Genomic DNA, 24,090 nt, shown 5'->3' on the forward strand with positions numbered 1-24,090 from the left:
ACTTGATATAAAATTCGAATACGTTTGCCATGTTATGCTTCAAGATAACAAACCTTGGCTTGGAAAGCAACTGGTCTGTTCAATGTCTCGAATTTAACTCAGAATCGAAATGTCTACACAAATTATCAAACCGCAAATGCGAGACCACTGTTTATCATAATCCAAAATTGCACTTAAGCAGCCCGTAATGCACCTGAATACCTGAATACATCCTTTCGTATTCGCCCCTACGATCTTAAAGCAATACCAGAAACACCCACTACCAGTATCTGCTTTTCATTCAAAGAGTAACTTCAGCTCCTCAATCCTCTCCTTTCTTCTATCCTCCTCACTGGCATCTCCGACCCTCAATCCCAGCGACCCCGCAATCATCATCTTTCTCTCCTGGACCCTTAACATCCTCTCCTCAATACTATTCTTCACAACGAATCTCGTCACCTTAACATCTTTCAACTGGCCCATCCTGTGTACGCGGTCAATTGCCTGGGCTTCAACGGCAAAACTCCACCATGGATCCATCATGTACACATGATTCGCGGCAGTGAGGTTGAGGCCTACGCCACCGGCGCGAAGGCTGATCAGGAGAACATTCGGAGAGGGTTGTTCAATATTACCCTTTGAGTTAGATTTATAGCTTCGCGTGGACAGGAACATCGGATTGTCGTCTTCATCTTCTTCAGGTTCGGAAAAGGCTTCGGGCATCTGATTAAACTGAGCAAGGATAGCTTTCCTAGCTTTTTGTTGCATAGATCCATCAAAACGGAGATGTTCAATGCCTTCGCGAGTCAGCTGCGCCCCAATCAAATCCAAAAAAGATGTAAACTGGGAGAAAACGACGGCCTTAGTATTTTTAGGCAAACTAGAAAGATGTAGGATGAGTGCATGGATTTTCGCTGAGGTACGCGCAGATGGTGACAAAGGATGTATGCGCCGAAGAGAAATGCGTGGCCCCGAAGACAAAGATTGGGGGGAACTATCGTATAGGTCATCCTTTGGCGATGATTGCCCGGACGATTTGTGGCGGATAACCTCGAATATGTCACGGATACTCAACGTCTCGCGACACGAGAAGCACCGAGGAGTTTCTCCTTTATCCGCTTGATGTTGTATATAAGTCTCCAAGCACTTCTTACAGGCAGAATGCCAGCAACTAGTAACAGCCGGGTCAATCATTGGCTCTTCGGAGCAAATAGGGCATTCGCCACTTGATTCTGTTTGGATTTGCTTTAAAGAGTGCGTGGTGAACTTTGCCATTGGATCTTGAGATTCTTCACTATTGGTAGAGCTGGTAGAAGCAGTAAACTGGTTAATTAATTCCTGGAGATCCATATCATCCTTAAGCACATTGACATCCTCGGCGGCGATGGCAGCATCTTCCTCTTCAGCAACAATACTTTGATTCCTTGTGAGAATTGGATGACAGCAAGTTTGGCGTAAACGAAGAAGTTGTGCGAATATTGTGGTATAAGACTTTAGTAGCGTACCAGCCGCAACGTTATCATTAAAGGTACGCTTTGCGCGGGTGAAAATAACATCGTAAATATCCCGCTCTTGGTCTGAAAGCTCAATGTGTTCAATAGCAATTGTTCGCGACGGCAATGGCACTAAAGGTTCGCCTTCGGGAGTCTTCATGGTTTTTGTCCGTCGAAGAACCAAGGGCTCCAGGACGGTTTGCACAACATTAAGTGCACGAATAAAATCCTTGGACTCGAATGGGATAGTGATAAACGTTCTCCAGAAGGAGAAATTGCACCATGGCTCAACTTTGAGGTAACGAACAAGGCTAAAGAGGTCCTCGAGCCGGTTGACAATGGGGGTGCCGGTCAATGCCCACCTATGGATGGCCTTGAGTTCACAGCACGCCCGCGAAGTCTTTGACGCACGATTCTTAATGTAATGCGCCTCGTCAAGCACAAGCCGGAAAAATTCGACTGAGAATAATCCAGTTCGACCAATGGCACTGCGATCGCGGCTTGAAGCGATTTGAAAATATTCTGAGCGAACAACACCATAACTGGTGATAATGAGATTAATCGGGCCCCCCGGATTTGTAGAAGAGCATAAAGACCTGAGGTCGACAGACTTTTCAGTTCCGTGGTAAACAAGAACCTTCATTGAACCAGGCTTTGACGCTTTCATAGATTCACTCTCCCATTGGGAAAGTAAAGAGGTTGGAGCGACAACAAGAGTTGCACAAGGAGTTCCTTTTGTTGCAGGAGGATTTGTTAAGGCCGGCAGAGCGTTTGCAGAGGTTGGATCGAAAGTGCTTGGGGGAGGAACAGGAGCTGGCTTGTGGGAATGGATTAAGCTCATGATCTCGATTGTTTTTCCAAGACCCATCTCGTCTGCAAGTATGCCACCAAGACAATGTTGCTCTTGGAGAGGGAACTCCAAGCTAAGTTCTCCTGAATAGGGATTTACGTAAAATTTGTCTCTATTAAGAACCCGTGGAAGTGGTTTCTCGTCAACATCCTTGACAGGCCAAGTATATTCTTCCCAAAGTGGATTCATGGATGTCTCTCTGTTGGATTTCATATCTTTCTCCTTTCCTAGCATCCAGTATAAGGCCTGCTTTTGATATTTTCGGAGTTCCATCGCAAAATGCTCTCCTGGGGTCGCCTCCGGCATCGTAAAATCAAACCGTTGGGCTTTTTGATACAGGCTATCCAGTTGATCCTGGTCCAGTCGTTCTTCTTCTTCTGTGTCAGAGGACTCCTCTTTGGACTGCGTTGAAGACGGCAAGCCTTTTATCCCACGTTGTTCGGCCACTTCAGCAGCCCGAAGTAACCCTTCTTTTTTATGCCGAGCAGATATCTCGTTACTCGATGTGGGCTTCAAATTAATTTCATCGAAAAGTGTAACAAGTGCAACTTGTCGCAGGCGGAGGGACTTCTCTTCCGCAGTTTCTTGCTGTTCAAACAACCGAGGGACATGGTCGTCATCTTCTGAGGAAAAGGCTGCTTTTCGAAAGGAATTTCTCAACAAAAAGCACTTTATTTGGATGTATACAGTGTCGTTGACCCGAATTAGGTCTGGTGCATAAACGCAAACACCAGTGAATTTGCAAATCTTTTGGTCAAGGAGGGTTGAAACCCATTCTGCAGTTTCTCGAGGCAGCCGACCGATCTCATCGCCGCGAGCATTTGTAAACCTTGTTATAACATCGCTTCTTTGAGTTCCGGACCGGGAGGCTCCCCGGCCGCCTCTCCCAATTTTAAATGTTGGTTGCGGCTTGGTCCGTTCGATGCGAACCTCATCCCCATGGCTGATTAACTTTAAACCAGAGCGAGTAGCCCAACCACCGACTCCAAAGGCGCCAATATATCTAGTCTCAGGGTCTTCGGCGAGGTGATTATCCCCACTGGGCGGTTCGGCGGGCGGTTCGGCAAGAGGGGAATCGACACCAGGTTTCAATGGTAGAGGGGTTTGGAGGGTTGGTTGAACTGTGGAGTGCAAAATATTCGAATCAACAGGATCCGTACGATGTATTTTCTTCTTCCATGATCCGTCGAAGTATATATTTATAGCTCTCTCCATGTTGCCTCTAGCCATATCCCGAACCATTCGGATTGTATCTTCGGACAGATCATTTCCAACCACGCTTGTAAAAAATCCGACATCAAATTCATTTTTGCATTCTGTAGCCACTTCTGTATGAGGTTCAAAAGTATTCGAAGGATTAGCTGCTTGGGCGTTTGAAGACGTTACGGTCGGCGATCCGCCCTCAATCGATGGCGCACGCGACGACGCGTCGGGAGTCTGTAAAGGAGGAGGGTGGCCTTCTGGTGTTTCGGGTTCATCATCAAAAAAAAAACGTCTTTTTTTCGCCGGGCGCTGGTCTATGTCGGAGGAGTTCATGCTAAAGGAGAGCCGGCTGGAATTGCGCTGTCGTGGTTGCGTCTATTCGACGAAATGCCCAGGAAAGACGCGATCTCCACGCGACACCGGAATAACTTATATTCCGAAAGCCACTTCTCGGAACAACTGTATCCCCGCACGCCGTGCTCCCAAAGTTGATCCAGCACCTCACACACGACAAAAATAGGTCGCGGACAGCAAGGTACTACGCTGATTCTTCCTCAGTCTTTATCTCTTGATTATCGGTATTGCTCGGGTACTCATCGCACTTTTGGCCCCCTTTGGAGGGTCTCCGGCGATTCTTGAATGAGGGGAATTGGCATTTTGGGAGAGACAGTCGGGTCTCAAATCTGTCCATCTTGCCTATGGAGGATTGCTAGCCAAAATGCCTCCGGTGGCCCCCCGCGAGGGCCATTGGAATTCTTTCGATCTCTTTCCACGCTTCCTCGCAGACCCTTGGTACCCTCGTCCCGGCGAAAACGCAGCGCTAGCCTGAAATGGAGGATCGGAATTCCCGCAGCGGTACATGGAAATACGACAGCAGCACTACCTAGCGAGAGCACCCTGGACTTCGATCCTTTTACACTCGGGAAGGACGTCGAGAGTTGTAATGGCGATCAGTTGCTCAACCATAACCCTGTACAACAAACTGTTGTACCGCCACTCGACATCGACGCAATTCTCGAAGAAGCACAACCGGGGAGGATACTGGCTGGGCTCACAAGCTCACCCGAATTTCAGCAAGCAGTATCCCAGCTGCCAGCAGCCACCTTTTCCGAAGTCATACGGCTACTTTCTCCCGAATATTTTATTGAACCCAGCAAGGAATTACTGTCTCATCTACACCCCACCACCGCCTATGTCAATCGAATCTTACCACTATCCATGCTCATGGCACGGTTTGCAGAACAGCTGGAAACCATTGTTGAACAGCGGCGCTATGCAGGCCATCGCCTGGGTTTAGCGGAATACACCCACCTTCTGTCCTGCGCTGCATCAATGGGTTATGGTCGAATGGCGCACCGTTTTTGGGAGGAAATGGCTGAGGATGGAATTGAGCCGACTGTCGAATGTTACAACTACTTGATGGAAGCTAAAGCATGGGACGGTGGATATGTGGCTAAAGAAAATCACAGGGTTCGGTCTACCGTTTGGAATTACGAAAAGCGAAAACGATGGCCGAGCAATCCTGGTTATAAAGGGTTCAAAACCGGCAAAGGTGGCGTGAGGGACCAGGTGCATGGCCTCTTCAGTATGATGGTGGAGTCCGGATTAAATCCAAACGAGGCCACTTTCATACATGTTATGACGGCAGCTGGTCGTGAATGGGATATGGAATCCGTCAAAACCACGCTACGGACGGTATGGGGTATCGATGTTGATTTACTTGAAAAGGATCCCGCGAGCCACCCACCAGTAACCGTATACGCCGTATCCTCTCCGCTACATCCTACATCCCATTCTCTATTCGCCGTTGCTCATATCTTTGGCTCTAATAATGAGTTCGCAACGGCTTTGAAGCTTGTTGATTTTATCTCCCAAAGCTATCACATTCCCATACCGCAACGTGTTTGGCAAGAGTTGCTTGAGTGGTCGTTTGTTCTCTCGGTCGATAGATTCGGGGAAAATCTTCGCGAAAAGTCGGTTGGCATGATCCCACGAGATTCTGCCCACAAACTCTTTGATGTTTTCACTTCCTCCCCTTACAACACGCCCGCTAATTTCAAGATGTACGATTTGGTCGTTAAGCTTGGCTGGATGAGACAGTCGAAGGACCGCACTTTCCGATATATGCATGCTGCTCGCGAACACTTCCTCCAGACGCTCAAAACACGAAATCAGCTTTTCCATAAACTTTCGAGCATGCACAAAGAGATTATGTCCACAAAAGGACCATACAGAACCGACAACTCATCAGTAACAGGTGAATATGGCTCAGTGTTGTCCGAACCAGCCTATGACTACCGCCTTACCCACCTTTATCCTTCAGTCACCTCTCCAGGGGCTTACTGGGACCTGTATAACACCGTAAAACACCTCAATGTTACTGTTGCCCGCGAAAGCTTACGCTTCCAACGGTGGATCCGATTAGTGCTCACGCGACGAAAGTGGACTGGCTCAAAAGCTCGGTGGGAAAGACAGGGGATCCCAGATTTTATAGCCGAATGGAAGGAATTCCTCCCTCGCCGTGTCTTTTACCATACAAGGGCCGGCATAGTCGAATTTGACCCCGTGAGCTTTTGGCCTGAAGGCCATCGGTGGGACCTTGCAAGCTTCATGCTGCCCCTTTGGGATGCAGAAAATCGGCTGATCCAGGGGTATGGTGAGAGTCACCAATCCCAAACGACAGACGATCAAGAGAATCTCAATGACCCAGCCACTTGTGCAACGCGACTTGATTGATTTTCTCTCCCAAGTTATCCGGCCCCCGAATCAGTGCCGCCCTGCTTCGTCCTGCGGTTTTCAATCAATGTCTTAATATTTAGCGGCGTTTGTTCATGTATTCTGCACTGTAGGTGTACATTGTAACCAGCAAAGAGTTTTCTTTCCCTCACTGTATATATACCCGCTTCGGTTGGGCTTCATCCAGCATTTGGTCTCTTGATGAAATTGGTTTAGTAGGTGCAGCCACCTGCTTCCTTTTCTACACTATGATACCATAAATGACAATGCAAAAGTGGTAGCGGACCCATTCGTGAAATAACAATAAGGCTGGAGAAAGATCCGTATATTGGACAAAGTATGGGTCATACGGCCAAAATTGGGACGAGAAATGGTCACCCATGGCCGTTTTAATGCCATAAGTTCGGAGAGAATAACAGCTATATACACATACATGGTGGTACTAAAAAGCTCGCTCGCCGGAAAGTACGTAAATTATTAACATAAAAACATGGCGAGAATTCGAAGTACACTATGTTGCTCTCTCTAGTGCGGCAATGGCAGAGACATCCGCCGGAACAAGCGCATACTTCTTTTCTCTGACTGTGGACATGCTTTCTTCTGCATTAGATATTAATATGTTCTTAGAAACAGGGTGAGGACTAAAAAAGCAGAACAAGGATTGGTTATATTTTCTCTCTCTTCAAATCATTAACGACCATATATCGGCCAATCGTGATCCATCCCCATCGAAACCAGACCATTTGGCTCTTATGCGCCTGTACCATCGCCTTCCATCCTGAAAACCACTGGTCGACATTACTCACAAAGAGTAATGTATTTGGTGATGGATCATTTCCCTTGATTTCCGTGTCACTCTCGCCAATGCCCGCTATTATATTTCTAATTGCGCCTAGTAACATACTGATAGGTGCGTCGAAGACCCCAAGATATTTTCGGACGACATTAGTGGTAGTGAGGGTGTACAGATCAACGGGACAAGGATGGCTCTCGTTGCGTTTCATAAGTATCTGTAGGAATGCCCTGGCGCCGTGGTACAGGGAGCGATGGTTTGGATGGTGGCTCACGCCGGACTTATCGAATGTAAGGAGGACGTCGATGCTCGCGGAGGGTGGGGAGGTGTGGCCGTTGGTAGAGCCGTTGGTCGGAATGGACGCTCTGCGGCGTTGTGTCGAAGCGGGTTTTGAAGACGTGGAATCGTCATGGGTTCCGTTGGCAACAGCACCGGGTGCAAAGGCGGTGGCTAAAAGTGATCCGACAGTGGTTGCAGACCATTCGGTGGTCATGCTATCTGGGAATTGGGATGGATCGTCAAGGACGAATACGTCAGATGGTCCCCGCAAACCGAGGTGCACCGCGCTTTTTTGGAGCTCCTTTTTGCGAATATGACCAAGTCCCTCCGCATCACCTGAATTTGGAGATTTTTAGCGAAACTTTCACGCAAGCACACATGAGCAGAAACAATTAAACCCAGATTCGACCCAGCTCTCCAAGAACGAAGGCAGAACAATAACCATCCGTATACACGTACCGGAGCTCAAACAGAGTATTTTAACATGGTTTCCTAACTCAGGCCTTGTGAGAGCCAAAAGTGTCGGCGCAAAGAACATTGCCTCATCGTCAGGATGGGCGATTAGGAGGCATATCCGCTTATCCTGCAACGAGGGGAAACTATTCGCCAAAGGCGACGAAGGTCCGGTGGCCGATATGGTCCAAAACGCGAAGAATAGAACTGGTAGAAGGGCGAGAGATATAAAGGTGGCTATCGAAATCATGTCTCTTCGTGAAGCGTGCGAAGGCCGAGAGGTATCTGGAATACCACCTCAATGCAATTGATTCAACTGAAGTGGCTGAAACGCAAAAATAAAAGCTCCTATGACGGAAACTGTCGAGTTTCAAGCCCGTCCGGCGGTGACGCGGAAAGCTTAAATGTGTCAATGGTTCGCGATCAGGTCACCAGACGACGTGCGCAGTCGACTGCGGCCAACAAACAGTTCAATCGCTATGATGAATTCGATGCAACACAATAGACGGAAGCTTAGACTATTATTCGGCCACGCATGACAGCATGCGACTCGGGCATTCTTCGAGACAAACTTGAAACGTGGCGTATCTAGAGAAAGGGATTCAGGAGAGCGGGCAGAACGTCGAATAAAGCGCGCGGAGAGTCACTCCGGCATAGTATCACAAGCCGGGCAGAGAATTCAAAAATACGACCTTTTTAGAAAGCTTAACAATCCTCTATCCTAGCATCCCCTGAAGTCCTGAGAGCATAACCGGATTTCGGCCTCCTTATACGTATTCGCGACCATGCACAACGAGGCTCTCGCTGTCTAACTCTCGCTTACTAAGCTTACATCTGGCAATTAGTTATTCCTCTCCGAAAGACGCGTTGCAGGATGACATAACCACTTCGCTCTTGGCGTCATGCTGTGACTGTCGCCGATCGACAGATATCCCACACAATACGGAGGACAACGAAGAGGAGAGATATCCCATTTCTCCGTACCTCTTCTAGCGAGTTGTCAAGTCAATTTCTAAGCGCTTCCAAATTCTTACGCAATCGGAACGAGGCGAGGTTCTCCCGGTCAGTTTGCAGCATGATCCTTGGGACCCACTTCAAGAACGTGGCAGATTTATTGAGCGTATTTTTCCCTCGTCACCACGACAAATTCGTGAAATCAGGAGTCTAACTTAAGTTATTGACTCCGGACGTTTGAAATGAGTCTCCCGCAGTCCTGCTGTACTGGCCAATGGTTTTGTTTCACACAGTTTGAGCCTGCTCTTCAGTTGTCTCGGATGCAGCTGCTTCCCCGATCCAGCACCAAAGGCCGAGTGGTGTAGTTGGTTATCACGTTTCGTTAACACCGAAAAGGTCCTGAGTTCGAGTCTCAGCTTGGTCATTCAAAACTTCTTTTTTCGTGTCTTTTCGCCTTTTTCTTTCTCCCATGTTGTGCGGTGGGCCTTTCGGGTAGAAGTGGCCCGAGATTTTTTGCGTGGCCTTCAGGTGTGCGTCCTTGGCGCCCTAGAATTAAGCTTAAACGGTTTAAGCTCGCTGGAGCAACATTCGGGCCGACGCGGGATCCCTGCATCAGAAACGCGGGAAACAACCACCACGTAGAAACAAGATGTAAAGTGGCGACGGGGTATGGAGGAGGTATTTATTCTAGGCTCTCACGTACTCCGTACTGAGCGTACTTTATGGATCCTGGATAGCTATTACAAGTGCATCCATCAAAGCACGACATACTGATTGTCAAAGAGGTTACAGTCTGTTGGTTCGCAGTCCTGTATCCTGTTTCCTTCTCCCGAACTTTCTGCTATCCTTTCTCAGCAGTCGTCACATTCCTGGGCCTTCTTATGCAGATAGCTGATGTACAGGACAATGGAGTACCGGAGTACTTCCGTTCCTCGCTGCCAGTTGATTGATTATATAATCATTTCCATGCTGTCACGTGCCAGCATCTTGGAACCTCAAAGCGTTGATGGCAATCTTTGGTTTTCATTGTATGCAAGACTGCATTGTTATCACCCTCGAAGTAACCATGCCGCCCCGAAACCGTAAAGAACGTCGGGCTGTTGCTGCGTCTTCCGCTGCCACTGGCAATTTCGATCCGGCGTCAATTCCTATGGCTCGACCGTCCACCAGCCGGCCCCTATCCCAGAAGACTCTCCTTGAAATTGCTACAGAACGAGAAGCAACCGGCAAAGGCGGGACCGAATTTATTCATGTCTCTTCCTCTGGCGAGATAATAGGAACAGAAAATTTGATCGACTCCTCCCGCTCCTTTGGCCGCCCCGCGCAACGTTATGAGTCAGACGAGATCTCTGCAGCTAGCGAAGACGATGCCGCTATCCCTCCCTTCGCCGACACCATCTTCCTTTCATTACCACTCTCGACTGTTTACTTCACGCTCTCCTTTCTAGCGGCTCACCAGTACGCGCAAGAAATTCCATATAAGAAGCTCATCCGAGATTCCATATTCGTCGCTTTCCCTATCTTGACGTTTTTGATCCACTTCGCCCATGGTCACATAATTTCATTCAAGCAAGTCAACATCTTTGGAAATAAAACGGAGTTAGACGGGACAACCGCGGATAGCTCGGCAGCTACTCGACCCATATCCCTAAAATCTTTATTCCCTCTGACTACCCGAAATATAATTTTCGGCATTTTGGCCATTATTTCGGGGATGCGCCTTATCGCCATGGCAAATGAAGGTTCATATTACGCAGTAATGAAAAATACTCCGCCAATTGGAACAATATGGGTCTGGTGTGTTTTTGAACTTTCTCTAGGTTTCGCTGTATTAGGTCTCTTGATTCCGGTCGTGTGGGCTGTTGGGTTGAAAGGTTACAGCATGATATGACAGGTCGAGGAGGTATGCCTGTTGACCTAGCTCGAAAGTGCTCTCACCTTTGCACTTTACGTTGTAAACCATGCTTATGGCCGTCACTAACCAAGCCGGCATCCTTATCGCCGAGAGAGTGTGCTTGGCAGAAGTCCACATATATTGTATCCGCCCCTGAAAAAAGGCCCTGTCGGCTAGGCTGCTGATCAACCTTAATGCCGTCGATGAAAAAAGGGACAAATAAAAGAATATGGAACGAACTCGGGAAGCGTTTATCTGACGGAAACCAGAAGCAGAATGAACGATATACCCCACGGAAAATCGATGTTCTCCTGAGTCAAAACCTGTTATCACCGTATCAGCCTCCAAGCGATGTTTGGCCCATTCGTGATCCAAGCCATAGCGGTATGACAATGTTCATATGTTGACGAATACTGAAATAGAAAGGTTAGAAATTCATGAAAATCTGGAGTTTCCAAACCTCTCCTCACGTAGTTGCAATTAAATATTTGCATGTTATAACCTGCCTCGACGACGATGGCTCAATGGATACTTTGGAAAGCAAGGCCAGATCTCCTGTGTTAGCAGCCACAGCTTTGGCCGCATTATCTAGCGGATAGGAGGAAATACAATTTTTCGTTTGTGGTTGAATAAACAAATCAAACATACCGAATTTCCATTGACCGTTACCCACTGTGCCCGAACGATTCTCAATTGGCATCTTCAAATTCACTACGAGAGTGCGGCGTATTGATACTTTTCCGTTCTCTCTACGCACGGCATTTCCAGATTTAACCATCGCCCAATGGGACCCGGAAAGTGTACCTGCCGAAGTACCGCTACGTCGAACCGGAATCATTCCTATTCGTGGGATTTTGCGGATTCGGTTGACACAGGGCGTGGGGAACTAGCCGAATGTGCTCGACGCCGGGAAGCTTGCAAAGTCCGACCAGAAGATGATGATTCATTTCTCAAGATTCCCGAAAACCTACGCGCAAAATTCCTTATTTAGTTCAATCCAAGGACGAAGCATCAACATCGCTGTCGACTGAGACTTTACATCCTTTTCCCCGACAATGGCAGACCCCGAAGGAATCGAGCTACGAACTTAAGCTTCTCGACCCACAAGGTTCGAAAGGAGCTCAAGTGCAGAAAGTTCCAGATACGATGCGTCAGACGATGAGGAGTACATCACAGCCGAGCTTACCCTACCACCAGTTGATCGAGGCATCCATGCCTGGGCATTCTTGATTGGGTGCTTCATCGTCGAAGCTATAATCTGGGGTAGGCTCGAGTTGTCCGCTTTATATCTCTACCAAAAAGGTGCGAAACAGACATACTAATGGCTAGGAACAGGCTTGCATTTTTCATACCGTCTCTTTCAGGACTTTTATACCACACACGGACCTTTCAAATCTGATCCTTCGGGCATCGCAGCCATCGGGACGACAGCACTTGTGAGTGTAAACCGTCCCCGAATCTCATTGATCAAAGTCCTTCAATGGCCCTTCAAGCTAACTTTCCATCTTCCTGGGAATGATGTACCTTGTGAGTCCTATTTGCTTCATGGCTATGCAGAAATGGCCATTCTGGAGAACTTGGAGTATTCGTATTGGTTTTATTATTATAATCGCCGCATTAGTTACATCTTCCTTCGCAACTGATGTCTGGCATCTTGTTTTTACGCAGGGCGCATTATATGCAGTTGGAGGAACTCTTGCATATGGCCCTGCAATTGTCTTTTTGATGAATGGTTTGTCCGCCGGAAAGGGCTGCCTATGGGGTAATGTGGGTAGGTAACTCGACAGATTTGCTTCTCTCTTATACAGTTCTAACGTTAATTAATTGCAGGCTGTGACAGGATTTGCAGGTGTAACAGTTCCTTTCCTCATGTCTTAGATGCTAGGGCGCTTTCACTCAAAAACAACCTTTCTAGCGTGGGCAGTAACAGTTGCAATCCTCGCAATTCCGTTGCTTTTTGTTGTGAAGCGGCGAATCCCGAATAGCCAGAGACATCATGCACGCCGCCTTACTTTTAACTTTCTAAAAGAACGAACCTTTTGGTTTGTCCAGCTTGGTAATATTTTCGAAGGGCTGGGATACTTCATGCCCACTATTTACTTGCTAAGCTACGCGCGCTCGCTTGGAGTCCGCAACGAAGCCATCACTGCCACTGTATCTCTTCTCAACAGAGCAGCTGTTTTCGGCTGCATTTTTGTCGGTTTCCTTATTGACAGGTTCCATATCACCACCGCCATTCTCATCAGCACCATTGAAGCCACCTTTTCTATTTTCGTTCTATGAGGCCTTTCCTCTTCAATCGCAGTTCTCGGCATATTTTCAATTATGTACGGGTTCTTTGCTGGGGGTTATAGCTCTACGTACGCTGGGCTCATCAAAGAGGTGCATGCCGATGAGAACGGCAACGGTGGCGAGCCGGGAATGGTAATTGGCTTCCTCGCTGCCGGTCGCGGGATTGGCAGCGTAATCTGCGGTCCGTTAAGTGAAGCCTTAGTCAAAGGAAGGCCCTGGGTGGGTAAAGCCGGTATGGGCTATGGAACGGCATGCGGTCCGCTAATCGTTTTCGCCGGGATAAGCGCGCTTCTGGGCGGAGTAAGCTTCTGGGCGAGACTACTTCAATGGATGAAGTAGTTATTAGGGAGAGAACGAAAGAGTTTCAGACAGACATTGTTTGAAAGTCGCTTGGATTTCATTAGAAAGATCTTTAATGCGGTTCGAGAGGGATGGGAGGCACCCTAGCTAGTCATAAAACGATAGGCGCGGGAGCAGAATTCAACCGATGCCTAATATATATTCATAGATACAAGGTCAAGATAGGTGGGAATGAGATTGGTGAAATACGTGATTGGTAAAATATCGAGGGAAAGTCAAGCCTGCGAGCTATCAAAGGTCGTTGACGGTTCTCGATTGTCCATTAACGTATTCCAACCAAGGAGCCTCCAAAGTTCTTGAATAAACCAGTCACCGTTGTTTTCGCCGGAGCTTTCGATATTATCTGCTGAGCCATTCATGCCTCGTGACTGCACAACAGGACGTGGGAGCTTCAATGAATCTTGAAATTTAGCATCATCTTCTCCAAAGACACCCCGCAAAAGTGTATTCTGCAACTTCTTTTTAGTATGAGCGAGGAAGGGTGAGGTGGTAGAAGTTATATTACAACCTCTCACCCCACTTTTTAGGTGATCGCCACAGCGATCCAGAGTTGACAGTGCCTGCTCAAAAATCCAGATAAGATGGTAGCTTTGCAGCACTGCGGCATGCTCCAGGATAGTGGGCTCAATCCTGCTAGTTGGTTCTTTCGCAAGTGGACAGGGAAGGGGTAACTTGGACGGACAAGTTCGAAGGTCGGAGTTGGATCGCAGCTCTTTGAACACGACCAGGCCAAGCATTTGGCCAATGTGCTCCAGAAGAATGAATAAAAACCCCTCTAGCAGATCTATCTGCCTATATCTGCTGGTGTTTATTGAGAGTATCATGGTAGCGAGAACTCGAGAGATAGAATCCAGTGTCTGGCTGTCTTCGCGTGACAATTGAGCTAATGGCTGCCCAAGTGGATTCGTAGTCTTGGTTCTGGGAACTTGTCTGCCTTTCTTTGTGGACACCTTTCCCAGATGAGAGATAGCTTTTGCCTTGGCCAGAACATGTTGATGCAGCTGGAGGAGGATAAATTGAAATAGATGAACAAGGTGATAATGAATTATTCCTTTGTTATTTTTCACCTTATCTTTTCCTGCTACCTTTCTCAAAGCCTGCAAGAGTAGGGGATAGCATTGTTCAAAAACAATCAAAATGTCCAAGAGGCCTGGATTCTGTGAACGGATGTGAGAGCTGTTGTCAGAGTTCATGGTTTTGGTGCGATTTGGACCAATAGATAACCGGATTAGTTGCTCTACATTGGCACAAATATCAGCGCATGTAGTCACCAGCAGCTCTGGTTCCGACGGCCTATGAAGTAACTTTCGAAGGGTATGAACACGTCGCAAAAATGGAGTTGTAGCTACAAATTATTTAGTAAAAAACCGATTGAAGCTTATTTAGAGGGCTGTCGAATACCGTTCTCTAGAAATCCAGCCGCTATGCCTAGCTCAGAGGCAGCAAACTTTGAATTTGCTTTACGGATATTTATTTTCTCATCAGCCGTAGTTTTCGACCGTTTCGGTGGCCGTAACGCTATGGAGCCAGGACTACCGTTTGTTTTTCTCTTCCTTAACGGGGCTTTCGACCCAGATTCGGGCTCTACGTTAAGAGCTGAAGCCCCATTTCGTTGCTCAAGTTCATAGATTCTGTCGAGTAGTCGGCTTTGGGCGGCTTCAGATTTCTCGTATGCCTCTCGCCAGAAAGCGGTACTGTCTAGATGATATTCCTGGCTCGACTCATCCCGTTCTCTCTGCCCAGTCTTGATGTAATTTCTGATACAAAGAATGTAGTCTAGAAAAAATCAGCATGTGAGCTGACACGGGGCTCGTTCGGGGCTCCCTAACCTTTGATGGTTGTATGTGGCGGCTTTGACTTCAGAATGGCTATTGCTAACGCCAACTGAGCTTGAGAAGGAGGACTAGGTCCCCCCGGATAGGGTGATGCAGCCATCTTCGATAAATGGCGACGAGAGACGTGCCAGAGAGCACTGGAGACGCATGGTCAAGCATGGGGTGTTGTTGGAAGAAGAAGAAGAAGAAGCCCCGGCTCTTATACCCCGCCACGTACCAAATGAGGATGTCTATCTGATTTCCGAGTAAGGAAGTAGCAAAGTGGATGCTGAGTGATCAAATCTCCCAGTGTATCTCTGTGCTGTTGGACGACCTCACTGAGAGGCTTGAAGCCTTCGAAGCAGTCCATTCGGGGCCTGGCCGTCTCATATGGCTGATACTAGACGACAGTCTTCCTAAGACTCTGTCGCAGCCATTTCAATTGAGAACATTAACTAGTTCTTGCTCGTTGCAGCGCATGCTCACGCTGCCGTCGACGAACGGGGTTATCGTAATTCCGAGTTGCTTATTCATCGAGGCTTGGCACATCAGCAGTGGCGGCAGCTTGCTCGCTGAATCTCTAACATAGAGCAAACGACCCGACGGCTCACATCGCGAATACAGCAAGCTTATTGCTTCGGCTTGCAGGTCATTTTATTGTCTTATTCATTATGGCACCTTTAGACGACCTAAAGGCTCATGCGGCTTCCTCTCATGACTTTTACGCCTTACTAAACATCCCCCCTGCCGCTGCTGAAAATGAAATCCGCCGCGCATACCGCAGGACAGCCTTGAAATACCATCCCGACAAACTCCAGAACCCAACGTCCGCTGATATAGACAAGTTTCACTTGCTGCAGATTGCATATGATGTCTTATCCGAACCGTCAATACGGCAGCTTTACGACAATGCCCGGGAGGCTAGGGAGCGGAAGAAGCGGGAGAATGAGATGCTGGAAGGTCTACGGCGGAAGATGAAAGAGGACTTGGAAGCCAGAGAACGTGGAGTTAAAAGACCCTTTGCGTCAACAGGCCTTGGTCCAAGCATTGATCTCGATAATGCCGAGGAGCGGCTAGAGCAGGAGATTAGAAGATTAGCGGAAGACGGAAGAAGGAGAAGACAACAAAAAGAAGAATTGATGAGACGGGAGGTTTTGGAAGAAGAAGAGAGACGGGAGCAGGAAAAAGAGGAAAAGGAACGTGCCGCCCAAAAAGAAAAAGAGAGCCGACGGAATGTTGGTGGTACGGCTGTTCCCGAAATTGAACGAACAGTTAAGGTGCGCTGGATCCGCGAGGACTCAGGATTGGATCTCGATAAGACCCGCCTGGAATTGTTGTTTTCACCGTTTGGGGAAGTGGAGAGTACTTTTACACTCAAGGACAGGAGACAACGTATCGGAGAGAAACGGGAAAAGAAAACCGTCGCCACGGGCGTCATCGTATTTTCGTCGATCGTTGGCGCCCATGCCGCGGTCGGAGACAGCAAAAGACAGAAAGGCGGAGAATGGGACATTATTGAATCTGTCTTTTGGGCTTCGAATAAAGAGCCAGATTTGGAATCACATCGGGCGCCCTCTCCTACAACTGCTGCCCAAACGGAGCCCGCGGCAACCGCTCCTTCCGGTGCTAAGCCGAAGTCCTTCAACTTTCCAGGTCTGGATATGCCTGCTGCAACTTCTGACGACGGCACGAAGAAGGCCCCCTCGTTTGCCTCTTTCTCTTCAACGGCCAACGTCACTTCTACGCCCGGGCCTAATCTTGGGACCAACAGCCCAAGTTTGGAGGAGATCACCCTGATGCGCTTAAAGAATGCGGAAAGGAAACGGCTCGAGGAACAATTGAGAAAGGAAGATGAGGCTAATGAACTTGAGGAATCCGAAGGCACAAAATGAATGAGAGAAGTTCTTATTTGACGCAGGTGATTTGGATATGTCGGGAGGAAGTGACCTATCAAGAAGCCGAAGAAAGCATCAAGTTCTGAGAGGATCTAGGGGAATTGTCTACTGACTTAATACTTAGGATCATGACAATATCCCGCAACATACCAGCTTTGGGAATCCTCAATGGCTTTGGTTCGAGTCCATCGCCAGTTCCTGGGGAGCCATTACCAACTCTTCAATATAGGGTTTTACTGGGCACTACGGCCGGCTAAGAATGGATGGGAGCTGCGCACCTCATTCAATATGCTGTGTGCGAATATTATGGCTGAAATGGAAGAACCCTTACCAACCAGCCAGTTCACCTGGCAATTTCTTGGATCCTTTTGAACTTAAGAGGCAAGCGCACACTGCTACACCCCTCCAAAGTCACTGTGCCGTTCGCCGTTGATCCCGCCAGCATGGATCACTTTTAGTATGTCTAGAAAGACAAAGCTTTGGAAAGTAGGCAGCTTTTGCCCGCTTGACCGTTCTTCTAACAACTCGGATTCACCACGGGATTCACCAGCGACTCTCCAAGCATACTTCATGGCTGGCATTAGGAGTGTATCGTTGCTGAGTCCATATGTCCTTGTAATATTCGCCGCATGCAGAGAATTATGATAATTTGTTAGGTTAGCGTGGCCTCCTTATTACGAAGATACCCCTTTCTTGTATGCAATAAATGTACGGCCCTAACATTAATAGAGGAGTTAGCCTGGAGATTTACATGATTATATACATATACAAAATCTATGTGTACAGTGCGGAATATATGCATTCATACCATCCAGACGTGCTCACAATATATCCACTGAAAGAATATTCATTCGTTATAAAGTACGGAGCACTCTGCGGTCAGTCCTCTTCCTCTATCTGCTCCGTCCCGCTTTTGGCCCTGTGTACGTCTTCTTTCGTCTGCCTCTGCCTCGTTCCACCGTGTAGAATATAATCTTTTACCCAGGGCGGAATAAAGGCTGTCACTTTCACCTCCCCCGCCTCAGCGACACCAGCATCCGCATTGGCCTCCCATGAAATTTTAAACTCCTCGCTGGGATTATATTGAGATGACTCTCCCGTTATAGAGATATCCGTCATGGTTTCTAGGCGGCACAGCGCTAGTCCAACGTTTCCAATTCCAGATATGAACTTGCCCGCACTCCGTCCCTTCCCGGAAGCGCTAGACTTTGTTATATTCGCTCCCGCGGATGGGAGGAGTAGTTGGGAATCTGGCGAATAGACGGGAATTCGTAAGCTGGATGGCATGGGTTTGGGATCCTCTGTATTGTATAGTTGTACAGGTAATACGCGTTTGCGTACAACGCCACGATGGTGCGTCCGGATCGTTAACTCTTGACCGAGATAGCAGCCCTTGTGGAAGTCAATTCCTCCCATGATATCCATATTACTATCCATCGGCAAAGCAGATTCGCGGCCAAGTTCGTCTTGTCCCTCCGGAATGCCATGCAAAATTCGGCGGAGCGTATAGGTAGAGAGCGACGCTTGTTGTCCAGGAAGTGGCTGCAACAAGTTCTGCAAATTGTCTCCGGCTAAAAGCACTCTGTACCCGAAAGCCGGAGCACGATTATCAGCACAGGTTATAACTTCTCTCAATACGTCTCCAGTGTCCTTCGTCTCCCAATTTTTGGTATTATCCCAGACGGCCCATACACCCCTCTCCCCTTCATCCAAAGCCCTAAACTTCAACTTCGCCCTCAACTTATGCTTTTTCAAATGTTTCAGCAAATTTGTAACCTGTTCTTTATCCACTTCGATCAAATATCCCAGCTCTGTTCCCTCATTTCCCCCATTCTCCTCCGGCAGTGTCGGGTAAATAAACGTATCATGCAGCAGTCTTCCTTGCGCATTCAGAAACCCGGCATAAAAGGGCGTTGTAGGACTTGCGCGAGATTTTGCAGATACAACATTCTGCGTAATTAGGCCTTGCAGAAATGAAGTGCTGTCTGCACCGGTGAGAGAGATAAGTGCCCGGTTAACGAGACGGACATGACCGGCTTCTGGTGGAGGTGGAGGGCGCTCGGCTTGCTTTTGAGCAAGGAATGCTGTTGAGGATAGGCTACGCCGGTGAAAATGACAGCGAGAACAAACAGATCCGGGACGTAGCCGAGGCGGCATCTTCTTCTAGCTAGTAAGCTGGCTGATGATTCAATTGTACCGATATACCCGATTCACGCTCAACCTTGTTCAACACGGATCTTATATCACGGCGGTGAGAAACGGCAGTAAACGGCCCTATGACATAAGACGCCCAAGCAACCCACGCTCGCTCTGTACGAAGTAAAGATGATAGAGACAATTAGAGTACGGAATAGACGGGGTGAAGTGTACGGAGCATAGAGCTTTACGATGGCTAAAATCTCATATCAATTCCATAATTTATCAGTAAGGCGAGCATAAGCCCGAAACTAATCCACTAACCCCAAAACACACCGCCACTAACGTTGACCCTTTACAACACCGTCCAAATACCCAAGTAAAAATGCTTTATCTACTGGAGATCTCATTTTGTTTCGACTAGTCGGTCTTGATTCGCCATTGCCATGGGTTTGCGGCAAGGAACCTCCCACGAAACCAACAATACTGGATTTGGCTGACGACCTTAATTGCGATGGCTCGACCTCCGTGAACTTGGGAAGCGGCTGTTCCCTGGATGGGGCAGACTTGCCGAATAGAGAAAGTAAAGTCTCTTTATGTGAGCTGGATTGACTTTGACGATCGTAATTTAGTTCCTTTGGCGGGCCCTTCGATGCCTCGGGCTCGTCTAGCATGGTCTCTCGGTGAGGTTTCGTGAACGCGCTAACGGTCACGGTATGCGTTGGCAGAGACGCTTCCAAATTATCTTTATCCGGCCGACGGAGAATCCTGGGCTTAAATGGTTTCGTAAGCTCTGAGATCTTAACGTTTTTCCTTGATGGAGAACGCGGGGTTTGGGAACGCGGCAGAGTCTCTGAGCTTTCCTTTGTCACGGCGCTCGGGCGGGGAAGAATGGTGATGTTAGATCTAGGCTCGATTTGAGACTGAGCTGGAATTGGCGGGGGAAGCCGCCCCGCTGATTTTGGTCGATCAAGGGATTCCTTGGGGGCAACCGAAGGGCCAGGGTCTTTCGGGGGTATCGCCTTTTCCCCAGTAACAGATTGGGACGTAGGAGGTATCCTCTCCTGTAATTTGGAGGTTGCCGCCTTTTCGCTCTCCGGAAGGATTGACAGTTTCACAGCATTTGCTTGTGACGTCGATGGAGTGACCGCGGGCGAAGTAGGTGTCCTTAAAAGTTTCAACAGGCTATCCTGATGATCAAACCTACGAACTCCAGCCTGGCGCTGTGGTTCAGGAGGAACTTTCTTGGAATCCGTGGTAGGTTGGTGCAAACTATCACCTTTAAATACATTTAAAAGCGCCAGAGAATGCCTATTCAATTTTGGAGGTGGAAGTTTACTCGCGGGCGGAATGGATGGAGCCTGGAAGTTCGAAGGTCGCGAACCTTGACTCGATTGATGTACATGCTGATTGGAAGGAAGTCGGGGCTGAGCTTGAGGAGCATTAAAATAGAGGTTGGCGAGTGCCGGAGAGATCAAGGTTCCTGAACTATCGACAGGAGGGTGTGCCAACGATGGTCGGTTACTTTGTGGTATATGATACTGGTGCCCTTGGTGTGTGCTGGTCACCATCGGGGGCCGAGGGAGTTGCGGGAAATGGGAGAAACGTTCCGGCGGGGGGTGCGAAAATCCGCTTGCAGTGATGAATCCAGGTTGTGGATAAACCTGGTGGCTGGGAAGAGTAGAGTTGGGAAGGGTAGGGACACCTTGTCCGATGGTTCCAGCCGTTGATGTCGGCATTGGAACGGTGGGCTGATTGATAGGTCTGTCGTGAGATTGAGCTGGAAGTGAAATTGATCGTTGAGGTAAGGTTGCAGTCGTCTGTTCTGGGAAGGACGAATGGGCAGATTTTTGCCCCAGACTCGGAGAGGTATAAACATCACCTTGCCTAAGCAGCTGTAAAAGCGCGCTGCCCGTTGCTGGCTCAGGCATGATTTGTTCCGGTTTAAGTAGAGGGAGAAGCGGTTGGGTAGTGGATCCGATATTGAGCAGCTGTTTTAGTTGAGCAGAAGGGTCTTGATGTGCGTGAGCTCCAACAAAATCTTTGGGAAATGGCGCTGCTATGCTCTCATCCTTCCGCAAAGTGCCACCATTTGTAAGTTCTCCGTCCTCCGCTGTTATATATGCAGGATTCTCAGCTTCTACCCGCACGGATTGTCCTGTTGTTTCGGCAAGATCTCGTTTTCTTTGAAGCGCGATCCACCTCTTCAGAGGCCCTAGGAAAGGGGCAACCATGTAAAATTTATTCTTGCTGAAACTCTGCCCGTTGCTTTCTTCCTGCTTAACTTTTTTCTGGGTGGGAAGATCTGAAAGCTTGTACCACTCGATCTTGCTAATTTCCTTCCTTGTCCTCGGTTCAAAATGCGTGTCTTTTGGTACTCCTCGAATCACGTATAGTCGCATATTTTGTTCTCTCATTGAGATGTCAATATACTTAACCTTTTCCTCATCCTTTATGAGACCGGATTGTTTAATATCAAATCCGGTCTCCTCGTATACCTCTCTGGCTGCACAGTCCAAGTCCTTTTCATCCTTGTTAATCTTTCCCCTGGGGAAACTCCAGCCGGCGGTTTTCTTCCATCCCTTGACGAGGACGACTTCATCCATAGTCTCATTCAGCAGGATTGCACCGCGGACCGGAACCCGGGTTTTGTAGGCCAAAAATTCTGAAAAGGCAGTTGAATGGTGGTAGCTTGACCATTGTGACATCAACGGACAATGCTGAAATATAAGAAGCGCGAAGCTACGAAGATTGAAGGAAGGAAGATTCGGGTCTAAAGCTCGAACGAAATCTTCGTAAAACCATTGGGCTTCTTCCACTTGGAAGCATATTCGCTCTACCGATTCCAACTCCTCTCGTGGGAGGTTAATAATGAAGCGGACGCACAGGTCATCCAGCCCTGCGAAGAAATACGGTTACGGACCATCCAAGATAAATATATACTGATGGGGATTCAGAGGCAGTCACTCACAGTCTTCGAGTTTCATCTTTTGTTCCACCATAACTTCTATATTTGTGCATTTCAACACAAACGGAATGCTGATGAACGATGGTTACATCCGCCAGAGCCTCGATCCGAAGTCGGCGACAACTGCAAGAGACTGATGGCGAAGGTAGGGTTAGGATTCAATATAAGCTAAGTTTTGAGGAGAAGCTGACATATAACAAGAGCGCTTCAAAGAAGCAGCTAGGTTTCTAAGAGAAGCACAGAGAGCGAGCTTACCTGACACGGAGCTTCCTCTGCTGCTTTGTTGTCGATCGACGATGATGCTGGCGCCGCCCGTGGCTGCGGCTGTGGCTGGCCGAAGCAACCGTGGCGGTGCTATGGCTAGTGAGATGGCTTTAGTCAGCCAAGCAAATGCAGGATGACGTGCATTTCGCAGTTCTCGACAGCGATTGGGAACAGCTTGCCGCCGTCCGTGAATCCGGACGAAACAGGGAAGCGAACAGACAGCGACAGCGAAGATGGATTCGAGACAATTTAATTATAAATCAATACGGACATCCCTGGCAGCCTGGCAGTTTAGCCGCTGAGGGGAAAGGAATACACTCCATGCTGTTGACTGGTCATATGTCACTTCTGATCACCAGAACCAGGAGTCAATAACTAATGAAAGCCTCCGGACTAGTCATTTATACCTTTTCACTCTCTATTCAGAGCCTGCTAACTATTATTTAACTCCATCCTATTCCTTTCAGGTCCAAGGCGCCATTCTTTCCTACAGAGTACTTCCTTAACCTTTGTTTCCTTTTTTCATATTATATTAAATTAGGTGTCTGTGACCAGCTGCATTGCCATTTCATTCTGCAGATTCTTCGACCTCGTTTTACTCCTATCAACTGCTCCGCATGGCAGCCAAAATTGCAGGCGCTCTTTCGAAGAAAGTCCTGAAGGAGTCCGCAGAGAATCGGTTTGGACAAGAAGTAAGCACATATTATCTTTGACCCCCTGAATTATTTGGCTGCCCGTCCTGACCCAACTTCAGGACCCCTATTTTGAAGAAGTCTCAGCGACCAACCTCCTCGGCCGACCAACGACCAGAAGACGACGCAAGGCTGCCCCGGAGGGCATCTCGGAAAACGATGCAAAGGTTCTCACCAAGGTGAAACGCCGTGCATATAGGCTAGACTTGTGTCTGTGCAATTGCTGTGGAATAAAATTTGGCTGGAGCAGTGTTATCGCTCTGGTGCCAGCGTATGTTTCACCTTTTTTTTTTTTTTTTTTTTTTTTTTGCATGCAGATTATCTGACAACCTCTAGTTTCGGTGACGCTCTTGACATGGTACTCGCCCTTATGGTTGTCAGGAGTTGCAGCAATATTGACGGCGGACTTCCCGGAAGCCTATACTTACATATGCTCCTCAATGTTGCTTTTGATTTTGCTATCGGACTAGTGCCTTTTGTTGGCGATCTCGCGGACGCATTATACAAATGCAATACAAGAAATGCCGTTTTGCTCGAGAAGTATCTCAAGGAGAAAGGCAAGCAAAATTTGAAGCGTCAAAATCAAGGCACCATAGAGATGGGAGATGGCGTCCAGCCTGGATCAGGGCAGACTACCCCTAGAATGAATCAACCAAGGCGGCCGGAGCACGCGCATATACCGCGAGACGACGGCCAACCTGGGAATAGTGGACGCTCGGGCAGGATAAGAGAACCCGACTTGGAAATGGGAATACGATGATTTTTTCACCCCTTATGGCTTCCAGTTTCACATATAGATTCTATTTTCCTCTTCTTGATATATTCAAAATATCCATCTGTTTAATCAGAACTAGTTTTTGTTGGCACAACGGCATCATAACAGTTATTTATGACTTCTCTTGGTACTTATGTTTCATGATCTCCGTCCTATGTACCATTTTGTAGTGACAGTTGAATATTGAGCAGATAGCCTGATACATAACCAGTACATGTTACCTAGCAGCTACTTTAGAACTATCAATTGAAGTGCAGACC

At 48.0% G+C, this 24,090-nt stretch overlaps 9 protein-coding genes and 1 non-coding gene across 10 annotated transcripts; 6 read left to right on the top strand and 4 right to left on the bottom strand.

The window, feature by feature from the left end:
* Positions 1-247: 247 nt before the first annotated feature.
* Positions 248-3,858, bottom strand: RAD5 (DNA helicase rad5; the record flags this gene model as incomplete). Its single annotated transcript, XM_003067202.2, has 1 exon — positions 248-3,858. The coding sequence occupies one exon, from the start codon at positions 3,856-3,858 to the stop codon at positions 277-279; it is 3,582 nt and encodes a 1,193-aa protein (XP_003067248.2). The 3' UTR covers positions 248-276.
* Positions 3,859-4,046: 188 nt separating this feature from the next.
* On the top strand, positions 4,047-6,547 carry D8B26_007705 (uncharacterized protein). The gene has a single exon (XM_003067203.2). The coding sequence runs from the start codon at positions 4,165-4,167 to the stop codon at positions 6,259-6,261; it is 2,097 nt and encodes a 698-aa protein (XP_003067249.1). The 5' UTR covers positions 4,047-4,164; the 3' UTR covers positions 6,262-6,547.
* A 228-nt stretch (positions 6,548-6,775) lies between these two features.
* GPI12 (N-acetylglucosaminyl-phosphatidylinositol de-N-acetylase) lies at positions 6,776-8,096 on the bottom strand. The gene is made up of 2 exons (XM_003067204.2): positions 7,793-8,096; positions 6,776-7,669 (listed from the first exon to the last, which is right to left on the bottom strand). Exons 1-2 carry the CDS (start codon positions 8,034-8,036, stop codon positions 6,927-6,929), a joined length of 987 nt encoding a protein of 328 aa, XP_003067250.2. The 5' UTR covers positions 8,037-8,096; the 3' UTR covers positions 6,776-6,926.
* A 994-nt stretch (positions 8,097-9,090) lies between these two features.
* Positions 9,091-9,164, top strand: D8B26_007707. Its single transcript has one exon. It is a non-coding gene; the product is annotated as a tRNA-Val (tRNA).
* A 642-nt stretch (positions 9,165-9,806) lies between these two features.
* D8B26_007708 (uncharacterized protein) lies at positions 9,807-11,043 on the top strand (the record flags this gene model as incomplete). The annotated part of the gene is made up of 1 exon (XM_003067205.2): positions 9,807-11,043. The coding sequence occupies one exon, from the start codon at positions 9,807-9,809 to the stop codon at positions 10,629-10,631; it is 825 nt and encodes a 274-aa protein (XP_003067251.2). The 3' UTR covers positions 10,632-11,043.
* Positions 11,044-12,959: 1,916 nt separating this feature from the next.
* Positions 12,960-13,265, top strand: D8B26_007709 (uncharacterized protein; the record flags this gene model as incomplete). Its single annotated transcript, XM_066125613.1, has 1 exon — positions 12,960-13,265. The coding sequence occupies one exon, from the start codon at positions 12,960-12,962 to the stop codon at positions 13,263-13,265; it is 306 nt and encodes a 101-aa protein (XP_065981697.1).
* Positions 13,266-13,501: 236 nt separating this feature from the next.
* Positions 13,502-15,470, bottom strand: D8B26_007710 (uncharacterized protein; the record flags this gene model as incomplete). Its single annotated transcript, XM_003067207.2, has 3 exons — positions 15,116-15,470; positions 14,688-15,062; positions 13,502-14,631 (listed from the first exon to the last, which is right to left on the bottom strand). The coding sequence occupies exons 1-3, from the start codon at positions 15,219-15,221 to the stop codon at positions 13,502-13,504; spliced, it is 1,611 nt and encodes a 536-aa protein (XP_003067253.2). The 5' UTR covers positions 15,222-15,470.
* Positions 15,471-15,771: 301 nt separating this feature from the next.
* On the top strand, positions 15,772-17,108 carry D8B26_007711 (uncharacterized protein; the record flags this gene model as incomplete). Its single annotated transcript, XM_003067208.2, has 1 exon — positions 15,772-17,108. One exon carries the CDS (start codon positions 15,772-15,774, stop codon positions 16,990-16,992), a length of 1,221 nt encoding a protein of 406 aa, XP_003067254.2. The 3' UTR covers positions 16,993-17,108.
* A 668-nt stretch (positions 17,109-17,776) lies between these two features.
* On the bottom strand, positions 17,777-22,215 carry DCP2 (mRNA-decapping enzyme subunit 2). The gene is made up of 3 exons (XM_003067209.2): positions 22,103-22,215; positions 19,478-22,030; positions 17,777-19,079 (listed from the first exon to the last, which is right to left on the bottom strand). Exons 1-3 carry the CDS (start codon positions 22,131-22,133, stop codon positions 17,875-17,877), a joined length of 3,789 nt encoding a protein of 1,262 aa, XP_003067255.1. The 5' UTR covers positions 22,134-22,215; the 3' UTR covers positions 17,777-17,874.
* Positions 22,216-22,536: 321 nt separating this feature from the next.
* D8B26_007713 (uncharacterized protein) lies at positions 22,537-23,957 on the top strand. Its single transcript, XM_003067210.2, has 3 exons — positions 22,537-23,055; positions 23,118-23,326; positions 23,392-23,957. Exons 1-3 carry the CDS (start codon positions 22,981-22,983, stop codon positions 23,813-23,815), a joined length of 708 nt encoding a protein of 235 aa, XP_003067256.1. The 5' UTR covers positions 22,537-22,980; the 3' UTR covers positions 23,816-23,957.
* Positions 23,958-24,090: the final 133 nt, after the last annotated feature.

The sequence above is a fragment of the Coccidioides posadasii genome, chromosome 4 (assembly GCF_018416015.2).
Source record: "Coccidioides posadasii str. Silveira chromosome 4, complete sequence".
In the NCBI taxonomy this organism is placed as follows: domain Eukaryota; kingdom Fungi; phylum Ascomycota; class Eurotiomycetes; order Onygenales; family Onygenaceae; genus Coccidioides; species Coccidioides posadasii.